Consider the following 22,500-nt stretch of genomic DNA (forward strand, 5'->3'; position numbering starts at 1 on the left):
AGGGCTCTGGACAAAAGTAGTGCACTACATAAGGAAGTGGGTGTCATTCGGGAGTTTCAATAGTTTGCTTTCTCTAGGAAATATGAGATCTATGGATTTATGCTACTACTACTGCTGCTACTACTACAGTTAGGTGCCATGAATCAATTTCCAGTTTCACACCACCACACACCTGAGACCACTGTCTGTCAGTGAGGGCAGGGAAAATGTACCCACATTTCTTTCAAATGTATTTTGTGTTTGCATAGCCTGGTTTTAGATCTGGTTGTGCTGTCTTGCCAACCCCTTTGGCATGCGTGACAATGAACGTAAGAGCTAAAAAAAAAACCCTGCACAACCAGATCTGGGATCAGGCTAGGGTTTTTAAGACTCTACCTGAGGAATGACAAGGCTGGTCACAGAGGGTGTTAATTCACACACGTTTAAATGTGTGCCCTACTGTATATGAGCTGTGTGAATGGTATTGTGGAATTAGCCATTCTTTGAGGCCTCAGGTGCGCCTTATGTGAGACCTAGGTTGACTGCCACTAAAGATCACCGAGCTAAGGCACCGCAACGTCAGTTAAAAGAGAATCTGTAACACCTACTGATGAAGACACACACAGACCTCTGCCTTAGCGAAAGTGTGCAGATCGAGTCGGAGTGCAGTTCGACAGTTGCAGCGTAACCACACAACGATCACAGTACGGTATTCCAATATGAAAAGCAACTAGCGATTGTGCTCTGAACCTTCACTAACATATAGCTACTGACAAACCAACAAGCTGCTGAACCACTGCTCTGATGTGCAACACTAATCAATAGTCTCTGTACAGCAGCAGCCGCTGGGTGATTCTCATGAAACCAGTTTTAAACATTTCTGTAGCAAATTGAGTTACAAAACCCATGATGCACCGGCAAAAATCAACTATCATTCTGAGGATGTATAGCGTCTTATTTTAAATACATTGTACATTTGCACCTGTATTTTGTATATTTTCACCCCAAATTTGAATTAAAGAAATGCATCCAGATTAAATTATTTTCTTACAATTTTTCCTTTACCTAGAGGAGTAGTAAATGTAGTAAATGCTAAATTAATAAATTCCCTTTTATGCCTTCAGAATGAGGTTCTTATCCTCAAACAACCCCTTTACCTCAACTGAGCATTCTCATTACCAAAACGGATAAAAAGCTCAAATTGTGAAAAAGTTTGATTTCATTTTATTATAACTTTAAATTTCATTTTAAATGTAAAAAAATGACAGGGTTATGTTTAACTCAGGACTTTTCATTAGGGGAGCAATGTAAAAAAGAATCATATAGAAATGGATTTGTTAATAACTTTTTTGGACTGTTGAGGTAATGAGAATGTTGTGGAAATTGTGGGAAAAGGCATAATATCTGATCAAAAAAACATAATTATGAAATAGATAAGTACAGATCCTAATCTCACTGATCCAAGAGGATATTTAGCGAAAAATAAATAATTTTAGGGTCAAATGTCAATTTCGGGAAAATGACTATACACAACAATACACTGGGCTCCAACAGCCAAACGACTGCATCCAGACAGTGATTAATGCTCTTTCAGCACAGGAGAGATTCAGAGATTCAGTGTTTAACAGTCACATGTACAGGGATGCAGGTGTGATTGATAGGTACAGTGAAAATCTTAGGCAGGACTAAGTGAAATAAAATAAAGAGATACAAACAAGAGATACAAACAAGAGTGAGGGTATCAGTCTGTGTGTGTGTTTGTAGGAGATTCAGGTACACACACACACACCACTTCTTCATGACTGTGTACACAGGGTTTGTTGATATAAATGTACAGGCCCCCCACCTTGGCAGTGTAGAGACATTTCTGAATATTTAAGCCAATTTTCTGCAACTCTACACATTTTGCCATGGCTCATGCGGTGTTCTATTTGCTTTAACGTAACAAAATCAATACTGCTAAAATTCATTGTTTTTGGAATTTAAAATTCTCCCTGACTGTCTAGCTTTAATTTAGGAGATTGTTACCTCTAAAATATTATATTACTCAAAAAATGTATAAGTCCATTATCCATTACATGGCAGCAGAAACCGAAAAGTCGCTGGTTCGAATCTCCGACCTGAGTCGGTGAAAAATCTGTTGATGTGCCCTTGAGGAAGGCACTTAACCCTAATTGCTCCTGTAAATCGCTCTCGATAAGAGCATCTGCTAAATGACTATAATGTTAAATGTAAATGTAAAAGGAGTTGCAGGTTAAAGCTGGGTCTACACTGATTGGCTCTAGTTCTGATGCAGGGTCAGATGCTGTTCCATCGTGTGTGATAATCAGATCCCAGACCTGTGATTAGTGGCAACATCTACTTCAACTGAGTGGGTGTGTGACCCCTGTTTAGACATTTGCCGTCTGTCTTACCCTGACATCGGTGGCGTCCCCATGGCGGATGTTACTGGCCCATGTGCTGTGCTCGCTGTTGCTCTCGAAGTGATGGAACACCTTCAGGACCCTGTCTGGAGCCCCGGGGGCTCGCTCTGTGGCCGTGCCTGTGCCCGCGCTAAGGCGCGACTTTGCCCCCCCAGCCAGGGCATGGTTGAGGTTGGGGTCCAGGTATGCTGTCGCCATGCCTTTGCTGTGCGCTAGGTGTCTGTCATATTCTGTAAGTGAGAGAGATGGAGAGAGATGGAGAGAGAGATGGAGAGAGAGATGGAGAGAGAGATGGAGAGATAGAGAGAGAGATAGAGAGAGATGGAGAGAGAGATAGAGAGAGAGATGGAGAGAGAGATAGAGAGAGATGGAGAGAGAGATAGAGAGAGATGGAGAGAGAGAAAAAAGAACCGTAGAATTAGAATTCCTTTTATAATCATATGGGGAAACTCAAAATGGCCACCAGTTCACCCATTATGGCATCGTTGACGTGACTGGGGATCCCAGTTCTACTCATATTCATTCTATGGTTACACACTGGGTGAGAACACAGTAGAAACATCACACATCATCCCTGAAAAATAAAGCATAGGAAGTCAACATTTTCTCTCAACAACCTTGACTGAGCCTCTAATAATAATGAATTATGATAGAATTATGCAGCACGGTGAAAAATGTATCAGCAAGTCGAAGGTGTGAAAAGGGTCCATAATGCACGATGCAGCAAGGTGTGAAAAGGGTCCATAATGCACGATGCAGCAAGGTGTGATAAAGTGTAACAGTCTTTCCTCACACTTCACACACTGAGAAGGAGCAGAGAACTCCACGGAAAACAATTACCTGACACACCACATCTCACTATAATAACATAATTACCTGACACACCACATCTCACTATAATAACATAATTACCTGACACACCACATCTCACTATAACAACATAATTACCTGACACACCACATCTCACTATAATAACATAATTACCTGACACACCACATCTCACTATAATAACATAATTACCTGACACACCACATCTCACTATAACAACATAATTACCTGACACACCACATCTCACTATAATAACATAATTACCTGACACACCACATCTCACTATAATAACATAATTACCTGACACACCACATCTCACTATAACAACATAATTACCTGACACACCACATCTCACTATAATAACATAATTACCTGACACACCACATCTCACTATAACAACATAATTACCTGACACACCACATCTCACTATAACAACATAATTACCTGACACACCACATCTCACTATAATAACATAATTACCTGACACACCACATCTCACTATAATAACATAATTACCTGACACACCACATCTCACTATAACAACATAATTACCTGACACACCACATCTCACTATAACAACATAATTACCTGACACACCACATCTCACTATAACAACATAATTACCTGACACACCACATCTCACTATAATAACATAATTACCTGACACACCACATCTCACTATAACAACATAATTACCTGACACACCACATCTCACTATAACAACATAATTACCTGACACACCACATCTCACTATAATAACATAATTACCTGACACACCACATCTCACTATAATAACATAATTACCTGACACACCACATCTCACTATAACAACATAATTACCTGACACACCACATCTCACTATAACAACATAATTACCTGACACACCACATCTCACTATAACAACATAATTACCTGACACACCACATCTCACTATAACATAATTACCTGACACACCACATCTCACTATAACAACATAATTACCTGACACACCACATCTCACTATAATAACATAATTACCTGACACACCACATCTCACTATAACATAATTACCTGACACACCACATCTCACTATAACAACATAATTACCTGACACACCACATCTCACTATAATAACATAATTACCTGACACACCACATCTCACTATAACAACATAATTACCTGACACACCACATCTCACTATAATAACATAATTACCTGACACACCACATCTCACTATAAAAACATAATTACCTGACACACCACATCTCACTATAATAACATAATTACCTGACACACCACATCTCACTATAACAACATAATTACCTGACACACCACATCTCACTATAACAACATAATTACCTGACACACCACATCTCACTATAACAACATAATTACCTGACACACCACATCTCACTATAACAACATAATTACCTGACACACCACATCTCACTATAACAACATAATTACCTGACACACCACATCTCACTATAATAACATAATTACCTGACACACCACATCTCACTATAATAACATAATTACCTGACACACCACATCTCACTATAATAACATAATTACCTGACACACCACATCTCACTATAACAACATAATTACCTGACACACCACATCTCACTATAATAACATAATTACCTGACACACCACATCTCACTATAATAACATAATAACATAATTACCTGACACACCACATCTCACTATAACAACATAATTACCTGACACACCACATCTCACTATAACAACATAATTACCTGACACACCACATCTCACTATAACAACATAATTACCTGACACACCACATCTCACTATAACAACATAATTACCTGACACACCACATCTCACTATAACAACATAATTACCTGACACACCACATCTCACTATAATAACATAATTACCTGACACACCACATCTCACTATAACAACATAATTACCTGACACACCACATCTCACTATAACAACATAATTACCTGACACACCACATCTCACTATAACAACATAATTACCTGACACACCACATCTCACTATAATAACATAATTACCTGACACACCACATCTCACTATAACAACATAATTACCTGACACACCACATCTCACTATAACAACATAATTACCTGACACACCACATCTCACTATAACAACATAATTACCTGACACACCACATCTCACTATAACAACATAATTACCTGACACACCACATCTCACTATAATAACATAATTACCTGACACACCACATCTCACTATAATAACATAATTACCTGACACACCACATCTCACTATAACAACATAATTACCTGACACACCACATCTCACTATAATAACATAATTACCTGACACACCACATCTCACTATAATAACATAATTACCTGACACACCACATCTCACTATAACAACATAATTACCTGACACACCACATCTCACTATAATAACATAATTACCTGACACACCACATCTCACTATAACAACATAATTACCTGACACACCACATCTCACTATAATAACATAATTACCTGACACACCACATCTCACTATAATAACATAATTACCTGACACACCACATCTCACTATAACAACATAATTACCTGACACACCACATCTCACTATAACAACATAATTACCTGACACACCACATCTCACTATACCTTTTATACACCTTTTATTCTACAACATAGAAAATAGTAAAATAAAGAAAAACCCTTGAAAGAGTAGGTGTGTCCAAACTTTAGACTGGTAGTGTACTTCAACTAGTGTGGAGGTGTTGGGGGAATATACTTCAACTAGTGTGGAGCTGTTGGGGGAATATACTACAACTAGTGTGGAGGTGTTGGGGGAATATACTACAACTAGTGTGGAGGTGTTGGGGAATATACTTCAACTAGTGTGGAGGTGTTGGGGGAATATACTACAACTAGTGTGGAGGTGTTGGGGGAATATACTACAACTAGTGTGGAGGTGTTGGGGGAATATACTTCAACTAGTGTGGAGGTGTTGGGGGAATATACTACAACTAGTGTGGAGGTGTTGGGGGAATATACTACAACTAGTGTGGAGGTGTTGGGGGAATATACTACAACTAGTGTGGAGGTGTTGGGGGAATATACTACAACTAGTGTGGAGGTGTTGGGGGAATATACTACAACTAGTGTGGAGGTGTTGGGGGAATATACTTCAACTAGTGTGGAGGTGTTGGGGGAATATACTACAACTAGTGTGGAGGTGTTGGGGGAATATACTACAACTAGTGTGGAGGTGTTGGGGGAATATACTACAACTAGTGTGGAGGTGTTGGGGGAATATACTACAACTAGTGTGGAGGTGTTGGGGGAATATACTACAACTAGTGTGGAGCTGTTGGGGGAATATACTACAACTAGTGTGGAGCTGTTAGGGGAATATACTACATGTGCATTCAGCTTGTGTCAGCAGCACTGTTCCCTCTATGTGGCTGGAAAAGCCCAAAATAACCTCCCCTGGTAGAAGTGAGAGTGCACCCACATAGTGACTAAGCACCGGTCGATGGAACACAGGAGACTTCTGCTGGATCTGGCCTCCAATGAAATGCCACAGATACAAGGTTTAGCATGTGAGCTTTAAAGAGAGCTGCAGAGTTAAAATATGTTTTCTTAATACATTTAAAAGGACTGTAATGGATACAAGGTTTGGCAGCACGGACGGTGGGCATTGCACCACAGCACTGGCTACAGTACGAAAACAGCAGGGGCACTAGCTTTAAGTGCACTGCTTTTATTTTTTTCATCCTGGCGTCCACAGAGCCAAAGGCGCTAGGCAACAGTAAGTCACAGACAGTGTGCACTGCAGTAATCTCCCGGTCTGAGCTGGGGTCTGGCCTGTTACTTCAGACAGGGTACACACAGGTCTGAGCTGGGGTCTGGCCTGTTACTTCAGACAGGGTACACACAGGTCTGAGCTGAGGTCTGGCCTGTTACTTCAGACAGGGTACACACAGGTCTGAGCTGAGGTCTGGCCTGTTACTTCAGACAGGGTACACACAGGTCTGAGCTGAGGTCTGGCCTGTTACTTCAGACAGAGTACACACAGGTCTGAGCTGAGGTCTGGCCTGTTACTTCAGACAGGGTACACACAGGTCTGAGCTGAGGTCTGGCCTGTTACTTCAGACAGGGTACACACAGACACACAGGGCTGGGCTTTCAGATGCCTGGCTAGTATCAAACCAACACACACTAAGCTGAGCCTCTCTCTCTCCCCAGTGGCCAGGGTGGGTGTGTGTGTGGACGCATGTGTGTGTGGACGTGTTTGTGTGTGTGTGTGTGTGTGTGTGTGAGCAATATGGGGCACAAGATGTAATCTCTGCTACATTGCTGCTGGACAGTGTGTTCTGTTTGTCCATGTTATTAACAGGCATTAGATGATGGTCCAGGGAACAGGAGGACAGAGCACGCCCCTGTGGTGAGGCGTCACAGGACAGACCGGTCACACACACATTCAGCTGGTCACAGAGAGAACGGTAGTTAGCACTGGGGATGGAGGGGGGGAGGGTTGCTGGCCAGAAGATCAAATATTATACTTTAAGTTGAATTTATTTGCACCAAAGAAAACAAGTATTAAACAACAATACACATAAAAAACTACACCACACCACACTACACACCACACTACACTACACCACTGTAAGTACCTAAATAAAAAAAGGTTTGTTAAAACAGACACCCAAACCTACTAATTCTAAAATGTATAAATACATTTATAAGTAATCACGAAAAAAACAAATAGTATTTATTTTGTCTAAATGTGTGTGTGCATGTGTGCTATATGGAGGAGATTACTGAGTAGTTTGGTTCATCAGGCTGACCCCCAGTCTTCATGGAGATTACTGAGTAGTTTGGTTCATCAGGCTGACCCCCAGTCTACATGGAGGAGATTACTGAGTTGTTTGGTTCATCAGGCTGACCCCCAGTCTTCATGGAGGAGATTACTGAGTTGTTTGGTTCATCAGGCTGACCCCCAGTCTACATGGAGGAGATTACTGAGTAGTTTGGTTCATCAGGCTGACCCCCAGTCTTCATGGAGGAGATTACTGAGTAGTTTGGTTCATCAGGCTGACCCCCAGTCTACATGGAGGAGATTACTGAGTAGTTTGGTTCATCAGGCTGACCCCCAGTCTTCATGGAGATTACTGAGTAGTTTGGTTCATCAGGCTGACCCCCAGTCTACATGGAGATTACTGAGTAGTTTGGTTCATCAGGCTGACCTCTAGTCTACATGGAGATTACTGAGTAGTTTGGTTCATCAGGCTGACCCCCAGTCTTCATGGAGATTACTGAGTAGTTTGGTTCATCAGGCTGACCCCCAGTCTACATGGAGATTACTGAGTAGTTTGGTTCATCAGGCTGACCCCCAGTCTTCATGGAGATTACTGAGTAGTTTGGTTCATCAGGCTGACCCCCAGTCTACATGGAGATTACTGAGTAGTTTGGTTCATCAGGCTGACCTCCAGTCTTCATGGAGGAGATTACTGAGTAGTTTGGTTCATCAGGCTGACCCCCAGTCTTCATGGAGGAGATTACTGAGTAGTTTGGTTCATCAGGCTGACCCCCAGTCTTCATGGAGGAGATTACTGAGTAGTTTGGTTCATCAGGCTGACCCCAGTCTACATGGAGATTACTGAGTAGTTTGGTTCATCAGGCTGACCCCCAGTCTACATGGAGATTACTGAGTAGTTTGGTTCATCAGGCTGACCTCTAGTCTACATGGAGGAGATTACTGAGTAGTTTGGTTCATCAGGCTGACCCCCAGTCTTCGCTTGAAGTTGTTGAGTGATGATGATGTTTTGGCGATGTGAAGATAAGAACTCCAGAGTGTGGTACCTCTGTATCTGATAGAGAATTGACTATGTGAGGTGTGGCAGTGGGCAGGGTAAAGGTGATCACAGTGTCTTGTGTTATATAGATGGACTTCAGAATTAACCTGGAAGAATCCATTGAAGGGTTTCGGTAAACTGTCTGGGAGATATGACTATTTGTAGATAAAAGTGCATAATTGGTGTACATTAATGTCTTAAATAGACAAGATATTGAGTTTCTTAAAACAAAGTTGCAGATGGAGCCAGGTAATTAGCAGAGGTTGCTAGGCTTAGCAAATGTATTTTGTGATGAGTTATTTGTGTAGGTAGGAAGTATATGTATTGGCCCAGACAATATTACAGTAAATAAGATATGGGTCAATAAAGCTATAGTAGAGTTGAGAATCAAGGCTGATGAACCAAACGACTAATCTTTCTGATGATACCAGATTTCATCACTTTGCTGCAGACAAATGTAATATGATCTTTCCAGGATAACTTGTCATCAATTAGACCTCAGAGGAATCCTACTAGGCATGACTTGTTCAATTTCATTCCCACCAATTGAGATTCTGGCTCATTTTTTTTGGATACAATATTTATTATTCTTATTAGTGAATGGAATAAAGTTACATTTAAATATAATTTGTTTATCTGGAACCATTCAGAAAATTTGGCCATGCCTGAGTTGGATTCATTAACCAGTGAATCAAAATTCTTATGTGATAAAATCTAATTGGTATCATCAGCTAAGAGAATGGGAGGTACAGTAGAAGACAGAGCAGCTAAGTCATTGATATAGATTAGGAATTAAGGTCTAATTACCGAACCCTGTGGGACGCCACAGGATCTCTTGGCCCTGGTAGATGCACAGACGTTTGCATAAACAAATTGTTCTCTATCATAAACATACCACAAATTACATGTATAATCATGAAAAACGTAACTATGCAATTTAGGATGTAATATTTCATGATCAACTGTGTCAAACGCTTTGGATAAATCTAAAAAGATGCCAAGAGAGTATTCATTATTGTTTCTCTATTTTCTTTGACAGAGATGAATCCACATTCACAAAAAAAATTATTAAATTCACATGAAATAACATCAGGGTCATTATTGGTCTTATTTCCAACAATACATTGAGATGAAATAGTTGTAATAGTTGCCTTTTCCAACAGTTGATAGATTATTTTTCTTGTTGACTTTACAAGGATTCAGTCACGGGTGTTGTTGGAAGCAGACCAAAGTGCAGCGTGGTGAGCATGGTCAGTCTGTGGGCTTATAGATGAGGGGATACAGGTGAACTGGTCAGTCTGTGGGCTTATAGATGAGGGGATACAGGTGAACTGGTCAGTCTGTGGGCTTAAAGATGAGGGGATACAGGTGAACTGGTCAGTCTGTGGGCTTATAGATGAGGGGATACAGGTGAACTGGTCAGTCTGTGGGCTTATAGATGAGGGGATACAGGTGAACTGGTCAGTCTGTGGGCTTATAGATGAGGGGATACAGGTGAACTGGTCAGTCTGTGGGCTTATAGATGAGGGGATACAGGTGAACTGGTCAGTCTGTGGGCTTATAGATGAGGGGATACAGGTGAGCTGGTCAGTCTGTGGGCTTATAGATGAGGGGATACAGGTGAACTGGTCAGTCTGTGGGCTTAGAGATGAGGGGATACAGGTGAACTGGTCAGTCTGTGGGCTTATAGATGAGGGGATACAGGTGAACTGGTCAGTCTGTGGGCTTATAGATGAGGGGATACAGGTGAACTGGTCAGTCTGTGGGCTTATAGATGAGGGGATACAGGTGAACTGGTCAGTCTGTGGGCTTATAGATGAGGGGATACAGGTGAACTGGTCAGTCTGTGGGCTTATAGATGAGGGGATACAGGTGAACTGGTCAGTTTGTGGGCTTATAGATGAGGGGATACAGGTGAACTGGTCAGTCTGTGGGCTTATAGATGAGGGGACACAGATAGCTGGAGTATAAAGTATTCAACAAGTCAGATGTCAGTGAGTGGTTCTCACTTTTAAATAAGTTTGTTGTGATCACCCAATAGAAGAGTAATTTTTAGCTTCATTATTAATCAAATCCAAGTGTGATGCAAGAATATTAATGAAACTACCAATGTCAGACTTGGGTGGCCGATAGATAATTCCAATTACCACTTTATTTACCACAAATACAGAAAGGCATTTCTATGAAAAGAGATTCAACATCAATGTTATCAGATGTAAGTCCAACGTCCTCTCTTAAAACATTTATGAACAAAAATGGACGCTCCTCCTCCCACTCTTGATGTTCTACAGCGGTGAACAGCATTATAAGGAGACCTGTCATAAAGAGTCTCTTCAGTCAACCATGTTTCTGAAAGGGGAACAATGGAACATTCATGACTGAGAGAAGACAGATAATGAACAAGGGGGTTGTGAATTTTTAGGAAGAATGCAAATGTTTTAAAAAAGGTCGAAAATTTGCTTGTCTTGGAATTAGATAAGCAATTTAAAACTTCTTATGGATCAAAATCCCGTTGGCGGGAACGATTTGACAACATCCAGTAAAATGGCAGAGCGCCAAATTCATATTAAATAATACACCAAAATGAAGTTTAACTTCTTGTTAATCCAGCCACAGTGTCAGATTTCAAAAAGGCTTTACGGTGAAAGCAAATCATGCGATTATCTGGACAGCGACCCATCATACAAATGCATGACAGACATTTTTCACCCAGCCAGGCACGACACAAAACTCAGAAATAACGATATAATTCATGTCCTACCTTTGAAGATCTTCTTCTGTTGGCACTCCAATATGTCCCATAAACATCACAAATGGTCCTTTTGATTTATTAATTCCTTCGTTAGATCCCCAAAATGTCCATTTATTTGGCGTGTTTGATTCAGAAAAACACCGGTTCCAACTTGCATGACATGACTACAAATGATCTAATAAGTTACCTGTAAACTTTGTCCAAACATTTCAAACAACTTTACTAATCCATCCTTAGGTATCCTAAAATGTAAATAATCAAATTTAAGATGGAATATACTGTGTTCAATAGTGGAATATACTGTGTTCAATAGCGGATAAAGTGAAAGTGGAGCGAGTTCCAGGTTGTGCGCCCCAAACAAAACAGTCCACGGCTCGACACCCAGAAAGGAAAGGGCTACTTCTTCATTACTCAAAGGAAAAACATCAACCAATTTCTAAAGACTGTTGACATCTAGTGGAAGCCATAGGAACTGCAACCAGATACCTCATAAATCTAGTATCCCATAGAAATCTAATTGAAAACACAGTCATCTCAAAAACAAATCCTGGATGGTTTGTCCTCTGTGTTTCGCCAGCCAAATAAGTTCTGTTATACTCACAAGCATGACTTTAACAGTTTTAGAAACGTTGGAGTGTTTTCTATCTATATCTACCAATTATATGCACATCCTAGCTTCTGGGCCTGAGAAACAGGCAGTTTACCTTGGACATGCTTTTCATCCGGACGTAAAAATACCACCCACTATCCCAAAGAAGTTTTACCATTATAGCAATCACAAGTGATAGACTCATCTCCGGTAAATTTCAGGAAATTTGAATCTGGATCAACACAATCATTATATTTATTGTTGGCTTCATTAATATCTAACGGGTTAGAGACCATGTTATCAGGGTTGATATCCTCGACTTCATTAATATCTAACGGGTTAAAGACCATGTTATCAGGGTTGATATCCTCGGCTTCATTAATATCTAACGGGTTAAAGACCATGTTATCAGGGTTGATATCCTTGGCTTCATTAATATCTAACGGGTTAGAGACCATGTTATCAGGGTTGATATCCTTGGCTTCATTAATATCTAACGGGTTAAAGACCATGTTATCAGGGTTGATATCTTTGGCTTCATCAATATCTAACGGGTTAAAGACCATGTTATCAGGGTTGATATCTTTGGCTTCATTAATATCTAACGGGTTAAAGACCATGTTATCAGGGTTGATATCCTTGGCTTCATTAATATCTAACGGGTTAAAGACCATGTTATCAGGGTTGATATCCTTGGCTTCATTAATATCTAACGGGTTAAAGACCATGTTATCAGGGTTGATATCCTTGGCTTCATTAATATCTAACGGGTTAAAGACCATGTTATCAGGGTTGATATCCTTGGCTTCATTAATATCTAACGGGTTAAAGACCATGTTATCAGGGTTGATATCCTCGGCTTCATTAATATCTAACGGGTTAAAGACCATGTTATCAGGGTTGATATCCTTGGCTTCATCAATATCTAACGGGTTAAAGACCATGTTATCAGGGTTGATATCCTCGGCTTCATTAATATCTAACGGGTTAAAGACCATGTTATCAGGGTTGATATCTTTGGCTTCATTAATATCTAATGGGTTAGAGACCATGTTATCAGGGTTGATATCTTTGGCTTCATTAATATCTAACGGGTTAAAGACCATGTTATCAGGGTTGATATCCTTGGCTTCATTAATATCTAACGGGTTAAAGACCATGTTATCAGGGTTGATATCTTTGGCTTCATCAATATCTAACGGGTTAAAGACCATGTTATCAGGGTTGATATCGTTGGCTTCATTAATATCTAACGGGTTAAAGACCATGTTATCAGGGTTGATATCCTTGGCTTCATTAATATCTAACGGGTTAAAGACCATGTTATCAGGGTTGATATCCTTGGCTTCATTAATATCTAACGGGTTAAAGACCATGTTATCAGGGTTGATATCCTTGGCTTCATTAATATCTAACGGGTTAGAGACCATGTTATCAGGGTTGATATCCTTGGCTTCATTAATATCTAACGGGTTAGAGACCATGTTATCAGGGTTGATATCCTTGGCTTCATTAATATCTAACGGGTTAAAGACCATGTTATCAGGGTTGATATCGTTGGCTTCATTAATATCTAATGGGTTAGAGACCATGTTATCAGGGTTGATATCCTTGGCTTCATTAATATCTAACGGGTTAAAGACCATGTTATCAGGGTTGATATCCTTGGCTTCATTAATATCTAACGGGTTAGAGACCATGTTATCAGTGTTGATATCCTTGGCTTCATTAATATCTAACGGGTTAGAGACCATGTTATCAGGGTTGATATCCTTGGCTTCATTAATATCTAACGGGTTAAAGACCATGTTATCAGGGTTGATATCCTCGGCTTCATTAATATCTAACGGGTTAAAGACCATGTTATCAGGGTTGATATCCTCGGCTTCATTAATATCTAACGGGTTAGAGACCATGTTATCAGGGTTGATATCCTTGGCTTCATTAATATCTAACGGGTTAAAGACCATGTTATCAGGGTTGATATCCTCGGCTTCATTAATATCTAACGGGTTAAAGACCATGTTATCAGGGTTGATATCCTTGGCTTCATTAATATCTAACGGGTTAAAGACCATGTTATCAGGGTTGATATCCTTGGCTTCATTAATATCTAACGGGTTAAAGACCGTGTTATCAGGGTTGATATCCTTGGCTTCATTAATATCTAATGGGTTAAAGACCATGTTATCAGGGTTGATATCCTTGGCTTCATTAATATCTAACGGGTTAAAGACCATGTTATCAGGGTTGATATCCTTGGCTTCATTAATATCTAACGGGTTAAAGACCATGTTATCAGGGTTGATATCCTTGGCTTCATTAATATCTAACGGGTTAGAGACCATGTTATCAGGGTTGATATCCTCGGCTTCATTAATATCTAACGGGTTAAAGACCATGTTATCAGGGTTGATATCCTCGGCTTCATTAATATCTAACGGGTTAAAGACCATGTTATCAGGGTTGATATCCTTGGCTTCATTAATATCTAACGGGTTAAAGACCATGTTATCAGGGTTGATATCCTTGGCTTCATTAATATCTAACGGGTTAGAGACCATGTTATCAGGGTTGATATCCTTGGCTTCATTAATATCTAACGGGTTAAAGACCATGTTATCAGGGTTGATATCCTTGGCTTCATTAATATCTAACGGGTTAAAGACCATGTTATCAGGGTTGATATCCTTGGCTTCATTAATATCTAACGGGTTAAAGACCATGTTATCAGGGTTGATATCCTTGGCTTCATTAATATCTAATGGGTTAGAGACCATGTTATCAGGGTTGATATCCTTGGCTTCATTAATATCTAACGGGTTAAAGACCATGTTATCAGGGTTGATATCCTTGGCTTCATTAATATCTAACGGGTTAAAGACCATGTTATCAGGGTTGATATCCTTGGCTTCATTAATATCTAATGGGTTAGAGACCATGTTATCAGGGTTGATATCCTTGGCTTCATTAATATCTAACGGGTTAAAGACCATGTTATCAGGGTTGATATCCTTGGCTTCATTAATATCTAACGGGTTAAAGACCATGTTATCAGGGTTGATATCGTTGGCTTCATTAATATCTAACGGGTTAAAGACCATGTTATCAGGGTTGATATCCTTGGCTTCATTAATATCTAACGGGTTAAAGACCATGTTATCAGGGTTGATATCCTTGGCTTCATTAATATCTAACGGGTTAAAGACCATGTTATCAGGGTTGATATCCTTGGCTTCATTAATATCTAACGGGTTAAAGACCATGTTATCAGGGTTGATATCCTTGGCTTCATTAATATCTAACGGGTTAAAGACCATGTTATCAGGGTTGATATCCTTGGCTTCATTAATATCTAACGGGTTAAAGACCATGTTATCAGGGTTGATATCCTTGGCTTCATTAATATCTAACGGGTTAGAGACCATGTTATCAGGGTTGATATCCTCGACTTCATTAATATCTAACGGGTTGAAGACCATGTTATCAGGGTTGATATCCTCGACTTCATTAATATCTAACGGGTTAAAGACCATGTTATAAGGGTTGATATCCTTGTCTTCATTAATATCTAACGGGTTAGAGACCATGTTATCAGGGTTGATATCCTCGACTTCATTAATATCTAACGGGTTGAAGACCATGTTATCAGGGTTGATATCCTTGGCTTCATTAATATCTAACGGGTTGAAGACCATGTTATCAGGGTTGATATCCTTGGCTTCATTAATATCTAACGGGTTAAAGACCATGTTATCAGGGTTGATATCCTTGGCTTCATTAATATCTAACGGGTTAAAGACCATGTTATCAGGGTTGATATCCTTGGCTTCATTAATATCTAACGGGTTAAAGACCATGTTATCAGGGTTGATATCCTTGTCTTCATTAATATCTAATGGGTTAAAGACCATGTTATCAGGGTTGATATCCTTGGCTTCATTAATATCTAACGGGTTAAAGAGCATGTTATCAGGGTTGATATCCTTGGCTTCATTAATATCTAACGGGTTAAAGACCATGTTATCAGGGTTGATATCCTTGGCTTCATTAATATCTAACGGGTTAAAGACCATGTTATCAGGGTTGATATCTTTGGCTTCATTAATATCTAACGGGTTAAAGACCATGTTATCAGGGTTGATATCCTTGGCTTCATTAATATCTAACGGGTTAAAGACCATGTTATCAGGGTTGATATCCTTGGCTTCATTAATATCTAACGGGTTAAAGACCATGTTATCAGGGTTGATATCCTTGGCTTCATTAATATCTAACGGGTTAGAGACCATGTTATCAGGGTTGATATCCTTGGCTTCATTAATATCTAACGGGTTAAAGACCATGTTATCAGGGTTGATATCCTTGGCTTCATTAATATCTAACGGGTTAAAGACCATGTTATCAGGGTTGATATCCTCGGCTTCATTAATATCTAACGGGTTAAAGACCATGTTATCAGGGTTGATATCCTTGGCTTCATTAATATCTAACGGGTTAGAGACCATGTTATCAGGGTTGATATCCTTGGCTTCATTAATATCTAAAGGGTTAAAGACCATATCAGGGTTGATATCCTTGGCTTCATTAATATCTAACGGGTTAAAGACCATGTTATCAGGGTTGATATCCTTGGCTTCATTAATATCTAACGGGTTAAAGACCATGTTATCAGGGTTGATATCCTTGGCTTCATTAATATCTAACGGGTTAAAGACCATGTTATCAGGGTTGATATCCTTGGCTTCATTAATATCTAACGGGTTAAAGACCATGTTATCAGGGTTGATATCCTTGGCTTCATTAATATCTAACGGGTTAGAGACCATGTTATCAGGGTTGATATCCTTGGCTTCATTAATATCTAACGGGTTAAAGACCATGTTATCAGGGTTGATATCCTTGTCTTCATTAATATCTAACGGGTTAAAGACCATGTTATCAGGGTTGATATCCTTGGCTTCATTAATATCTAACGGGTTAGAGACCATGTTATCAGGGTTGATATCCTTGGCTTCATTAATATCTAACGGGTTAAAGACCATGTTATCAGGGTTGATATCCTTGGCTTCATTAATATCTAACGGGTTAAAGACCATGTTATCAGGGTTGATATCCTTGGCTTCATTAATATCTAACGGGTTAAAGACCATGTTATCAGGGTTGATATCCTTGGCTTCATTAATATCTAACGGGTTAAAGACCATGTTATCAGGGTTGATATCCTTGGCTTCATTAATATCTAACGGGTTAGAGACCATGTTATCAGGGTTGATATCCTTGGCTTCATTAATATCTAACGGGTTAAAGACCATGTTATCAGGGTTGATATCCTTGGCTTCATTAATATCTAACGGGTTAAAGACCATGTTATCAGGGTTGATATCCTTGGCTTCATTAATATCTAACGGGTTAAAGACCATGTTATAAGGGTTGATATCCTTGGCTTCATTAATATCTAACGGGTTAAAGACCATGTTATCAGGGTTGATATCCTTGGCTTCATTAATATCTAACGGGTTAGAGACCATGTTATCAGGGTTGATATCCTTGGCTTCATTAATATCTAACGGGTTAAAGACCATGTTATCAGGGTTGATATCCTTGTCTTCATTAATATCTAACGGGTTAAAGACCATGTTATCAGGGTTGATATCCTTGGCTTCATTAATATCTAACGGGTTAGAGACCATGTTATCAGGGTTGATATCCTTGGCTTCATTAATATCTAACGGGTTAAAGACCATGTTATCAGGGTTGATATCCTTGGCTTCATTAATATCTAACGGGTTAAAGACCATGTTATCAGGGTTGATATCCTTGGCTTCATTAATATCTAACGGGTTAAAGACCATGTTATCAGGGTTGATATCCTTGGCTTCATTAATATCTAACGGGTTAAAGACCATGTTATCAGGGTTGATATCCTTGGCTTCATTAATATCTAACGGGTTAGAGACCATGTTATCAGGGTTGATATCCTTGGCTTCATTAATATCTAACGGGTTAAAGACCATGTTATCAGGGTTGATATCCTTGGCTTCATTAATATCTAACGGGTTAGAGACCATGTTATCAGGGTTGATGTCCTTGGTTTCATTAATATCTAACGGGTTAGAGACCATGTCATCAGGGTTGATATCCTGCCCAACTAAGAGAGATACACAGTGGGAATCATCCAGAGAGTGGAAAGGAAACTGAAATGCATGCCTCACATGTCCAATACAACCACACATTTGATGTTAGTTTGATCAATGGGGTGCACTTCCTATGGAAGCCACATTGACACAGTCCTCATGACACCACTGAAGACTATAAGAACAGTGTGTGTTTTAGGTCACGAGGCTAGGTGAAACACATGAATAAAGTAGAATAAATATGTGTGTCTGTCTATGTGGGCGTGTGTGTGTGTGAGTCAGTTGACTGTAGCGGAGTCACTTGCCATAGGCCTACAAGAGGCGGGGTGAACGACCAGCTGATCATACTTCAGGTATGCGATGTTACCTTTCTTCTGTTCTTGAATTAGTCGTGGCAGCAGTTCCTTTCTTTTGATGTTTACCTTTTCGGAGAAGTCTGAATTGATGAAGATGTTGGTTCCCTTCAGGCACTTGGCTCTCCTGAGAATCCCCTCCTTGTCTTTGAACCTGAGCAGTTTCACCACTATAGATCTGGGCCGTCTATTGGGGAAGGAAGTGCCATTGCTATGCACCCTCTCCATCTCCATGAGTTTAGGATCCAGTTTACATTTACATTTAAGTCATTTGGCAGACGCTCTTATCCAGAGCGACTTACAAATTGGTGAATTCACCTTATGACATCCAGTGGAACAGCCACTTTACAATAGTGCATCTAAATCATTTAAGGGGGGGGGTGAGAAGGATTACTTTATCCTATCCTAGGTATTCCTTAAAGAGGTGGGGTTTCAGGTGTCTCCGGTTTGAGTTAATCTGACCCTCTCCATCTCCATGAGTTTAGGATCCAGTTTGAGTTAATCTGACCATCTCCAGCTCCATGAGTTTAGGATCCAGTTTGAGTTGATCTGACCCTCTCCATCTCCATGAGTTTAGGATCCAATTTGAGTTAATCTGACCCTCTCCATCTCCATGAGTTTAGGATCCAATTTGAGTTAATCTGACCATCTCCATCTCCATAAATTTAGGATCCAGGTTGTGATGATCTGCCAGAAGTTTCTTGAACTTGACTTCTGTGTCATGCCGAGTTTCAGTCTTTACATCCTCAATTCCATCAATTCAAATGTATTGCGCCTCGATTGGTTTTCGAGGTAGTCCCCTTTGGAAAGAGTGCTTGTCAAGTGTTAGGAAAATTGCGAAATCCTCAGACATGGTTTTGAATGCGGTCTGGCTGGTGACATTTGCACCCTTTAGCTCCTGCGCTGTGTCCAAACTGTGTTTACATTTCATTACATCCTTAAACAGATCATGAACCCTTTTGTTGGTAGAAAACAAAGAGTTACAGGAAGGACTTCAAAGTTATTTTCAAACTGATTGTCACACACTGGCCATAGACAGGCTTTTTATTCTCTATTTTGGTTAGGCCAGGGTGTGACTAGGGTGTGCGTTCTATGTTATTTTTTTCTATGTTTTTGTATTTCTTTGTTTTTGGCCGGGTATGGTTCTCAATCAGGGACAGCTGTCTGTTGTTGTCTCTGAGAACCATACTTAGGTAGCTCTTGCCCACATGGGTTTTGTGGGTAGTTGTTTTCTGTTGTGTGTCTGCACCAGCCAGAACTGTTTCAGTCATTCTCCTTGTTATTTCAGTGTTCATTTAATAAATATGGACACATATCACGCTGCACCTTGGTCCTCTCCTTCCAACAACCGTTACACTGATCTATTAGCCAGTTGAATCATATCTACACCAACCCAGCCAGTTGAATCCTATCTACACTATCCCAGCCAGTTGAATCATATCTACACTACCCCAGCCGAATGAATCATATCTACACTATCCCAGCCAGTTGAATTATATCTACACTACCCCAGCCGAATGAATCCTATCTACACTACCCCAGCCAGTTGAATCATATCTACACTATCCCAGCCAGTTGAATCATATCTACACTACCCCAGCCAGTTGAATCATATCTACACTATCCCAGCCAGTTGAATCATATCTACACTACCCCAGCCAGTTGAATCATATCTACACTATCCCAGCCAGTTGAATCATATCTACACTATCCCAGCCAGTTGAATCATATCTACACTACCCCAGCCAGTTGAATCATATCTACACTATCCCAGCCAGTTGAATCATATCTACACTACCCCAGCCAGTTGAATCATATCTACACTATCCCAGCCAGTTGAATCATATCTACACTACCCCAGCCAGTTGAATCATATCTAAACTACCCCAGCCAGTTGAATCATATCTACACTATCCCAGCCAGTTGAATCATATCTACACTATCCCAGCCAGTTGAATCATATCTACACTACCCCAGCCAGTTGAATCATATCTACACTATCCCAGCCAGTTGAATCATATCTACACTACCCCAGCCAGTTGAATCATATCTACACTACCCCAGCCAGTTGAATCATATCTACACTACCCCAGCCAGTTGAATCATATCTAAACTACCCCAGTCTCAGAATAAAGTATGCTTATAGGATGTCATACTGGTCACAATCCCCATGTCACTGTATCTGATAATGCATAATAACTAATGATCAGGTAAGAGGTAGCTATGTAGTCATGACAACAGCAGTTGTACGGGCCCAGCTTGTGCTTCTCATAAACACGGCCCATAACCTCCCTGAGCTGCACTACATCAAACCCAGCCAATCACGCCAATCACACACAACCCTGGACCAGGGAGGGATACATCACATTCACACAGTAAAATGCATACAGTAGAAGACCGCCATCTAATACAGAGTAGAGAGAGCAACGACGTCCTTACATGAAGGCAACAGCCACCATGAAAACAACAACCAATTTAATTGATCCCATCTAACAATTACACAGTCGGATAACATTTGAAAACGCAAACAAACTGGAAACCTAAGACTGACACACAAGCAACTAACTATGTCACCTGAGAATCTTTATTTTTTCAGGCGCCCCTTCTTTCTCTATTTTCTGTCCGCATTTCCTTCTCCTTCTCTCTTTTGTCTTTTCCTTCCTTCCTCTATTTTCCTTCCTCTCTTTTCTCTCTTCTCCTTCCTCTCCTTCCTCTCTTCTCCTTCCTCTCTCTTCTCCTTCCTCTCTTTTCTCTCTTCTCCTTCCTATCTTCTCCTTACTCTATTCTACTTACTCTCTTCTCCTTACTCTCCTTCCGGTCTTCTCCTTCCGGTCTTCTCCTTCCTCTTTCCTCCCTCCTCTCCTTCCTCACTCTCTTCTCCTTACTCTTCTCCTTACTCTCTTCTCCTTACTCTCCTTCCTCTTTCCTCTCTTCTCCTTCCTCTCCTTCCTCACTCTCTTCTCCTTACTCTCTTCTCCTTACTCTCTTTTCTCTCTTCTCCTTCCTCTCCTTCCTCTCTTCTCCTTCCTCTCCTTCCTCTCTTCTCCTTCCTCTCTTCTCCTTCCTCTCTTCTCCTTCTTCTCCTTCCTCTCTTCTCCTTCTTCTCCTTCCTCTCTTTTCCTTCCTCTCTTTTCTCTCTTCTCCTTCCTCTCTTTTCTCTCTTCTCCTTCCTCTCTTTTCTCTCTTCTCCTTCCTATCTTCTCCTTACTCTATTCTACTTACTCTCTTCTCCTTCCTCTCTTCTCCTTCCTCTTTCCTCTCTTCTCCTTCCTCTCTTCTCCTTCCTCTTTCCTCTCTTCTCCTTCCTCTCCTTCCTCACTCTCTTCTCCTTACTCTCTTCTCCTTCCTCTCTTTTCTCTCTTCTCCTTCCTCTCTTCTCCTTCCTCTCTTCTCCTTCCTCTCTTCTCCTTCCTCTCTTCTCCTTCCTCTCCTTCCTCTCTTTTCTCTATTCTCCTTCCTCTCTTCTCCTTACTCTCCTTCCTCTTTCCTCTCTTCTCCTTCCTCTCCTTCCTCACTCTCTTCTCCTTCCTCTCTTCTCCTTTCTCTCTTCTCCTTCCTCTCTTTTCTCTCTTCTCCTTCCTCTCTTTTCTCTCTTCTCCTTCCTCTCTTGTC

The 22,500-nt window shown here is 40.3% G+C and overlaps 1 protein-coding gene across 11 annotated transcripts in view; it reads right to left on the reverse strand.

The window, feature by feature from the left end:
* Positions 1–22,500, reverse strand: part of LOC135551751 (focal adhesion kinase 1-like) — a 242,328-nt gene that overhangs the window by 120,860 nt on the left and 98,968 nt on the right. For 10 of the 11 annotated variants that reach the window (XM_064982961.1, XM_064982959.1, XM_064982957.1 and 7 more), the window contains one exon: positions 2,394–2,632. In XM_064982961.1, the coding sequence (XP_064839033.1) occupies positions 2,394–2,600 (207 nt within the window). In that variant the 5' untranslated portion in view covers positions 2,601–2,632. Of the gene's footprint in view, positions 1–2,393; positions 2,633–22,500 lie in introns of those variants that run through there. The other variant, XM_064982962.1, reaches the window with a different exon arrangement.

Source organism: Oncorhynchus masou, chromosome 13 (genome assembly GCF_036934945.1).
Source record: "Oncorhynchus masou masou isolate Uvic2021 chromosome 13, UVic_Omas_1.1, whole genome shotgun sequence".
NCBI classification, from domain to species: Eukaryota; Metazoa; Chordata; class Actinopteri; order Salmoniformes; family Salmonidae; genus Oncorhynchus; species Oncorhynchus masou.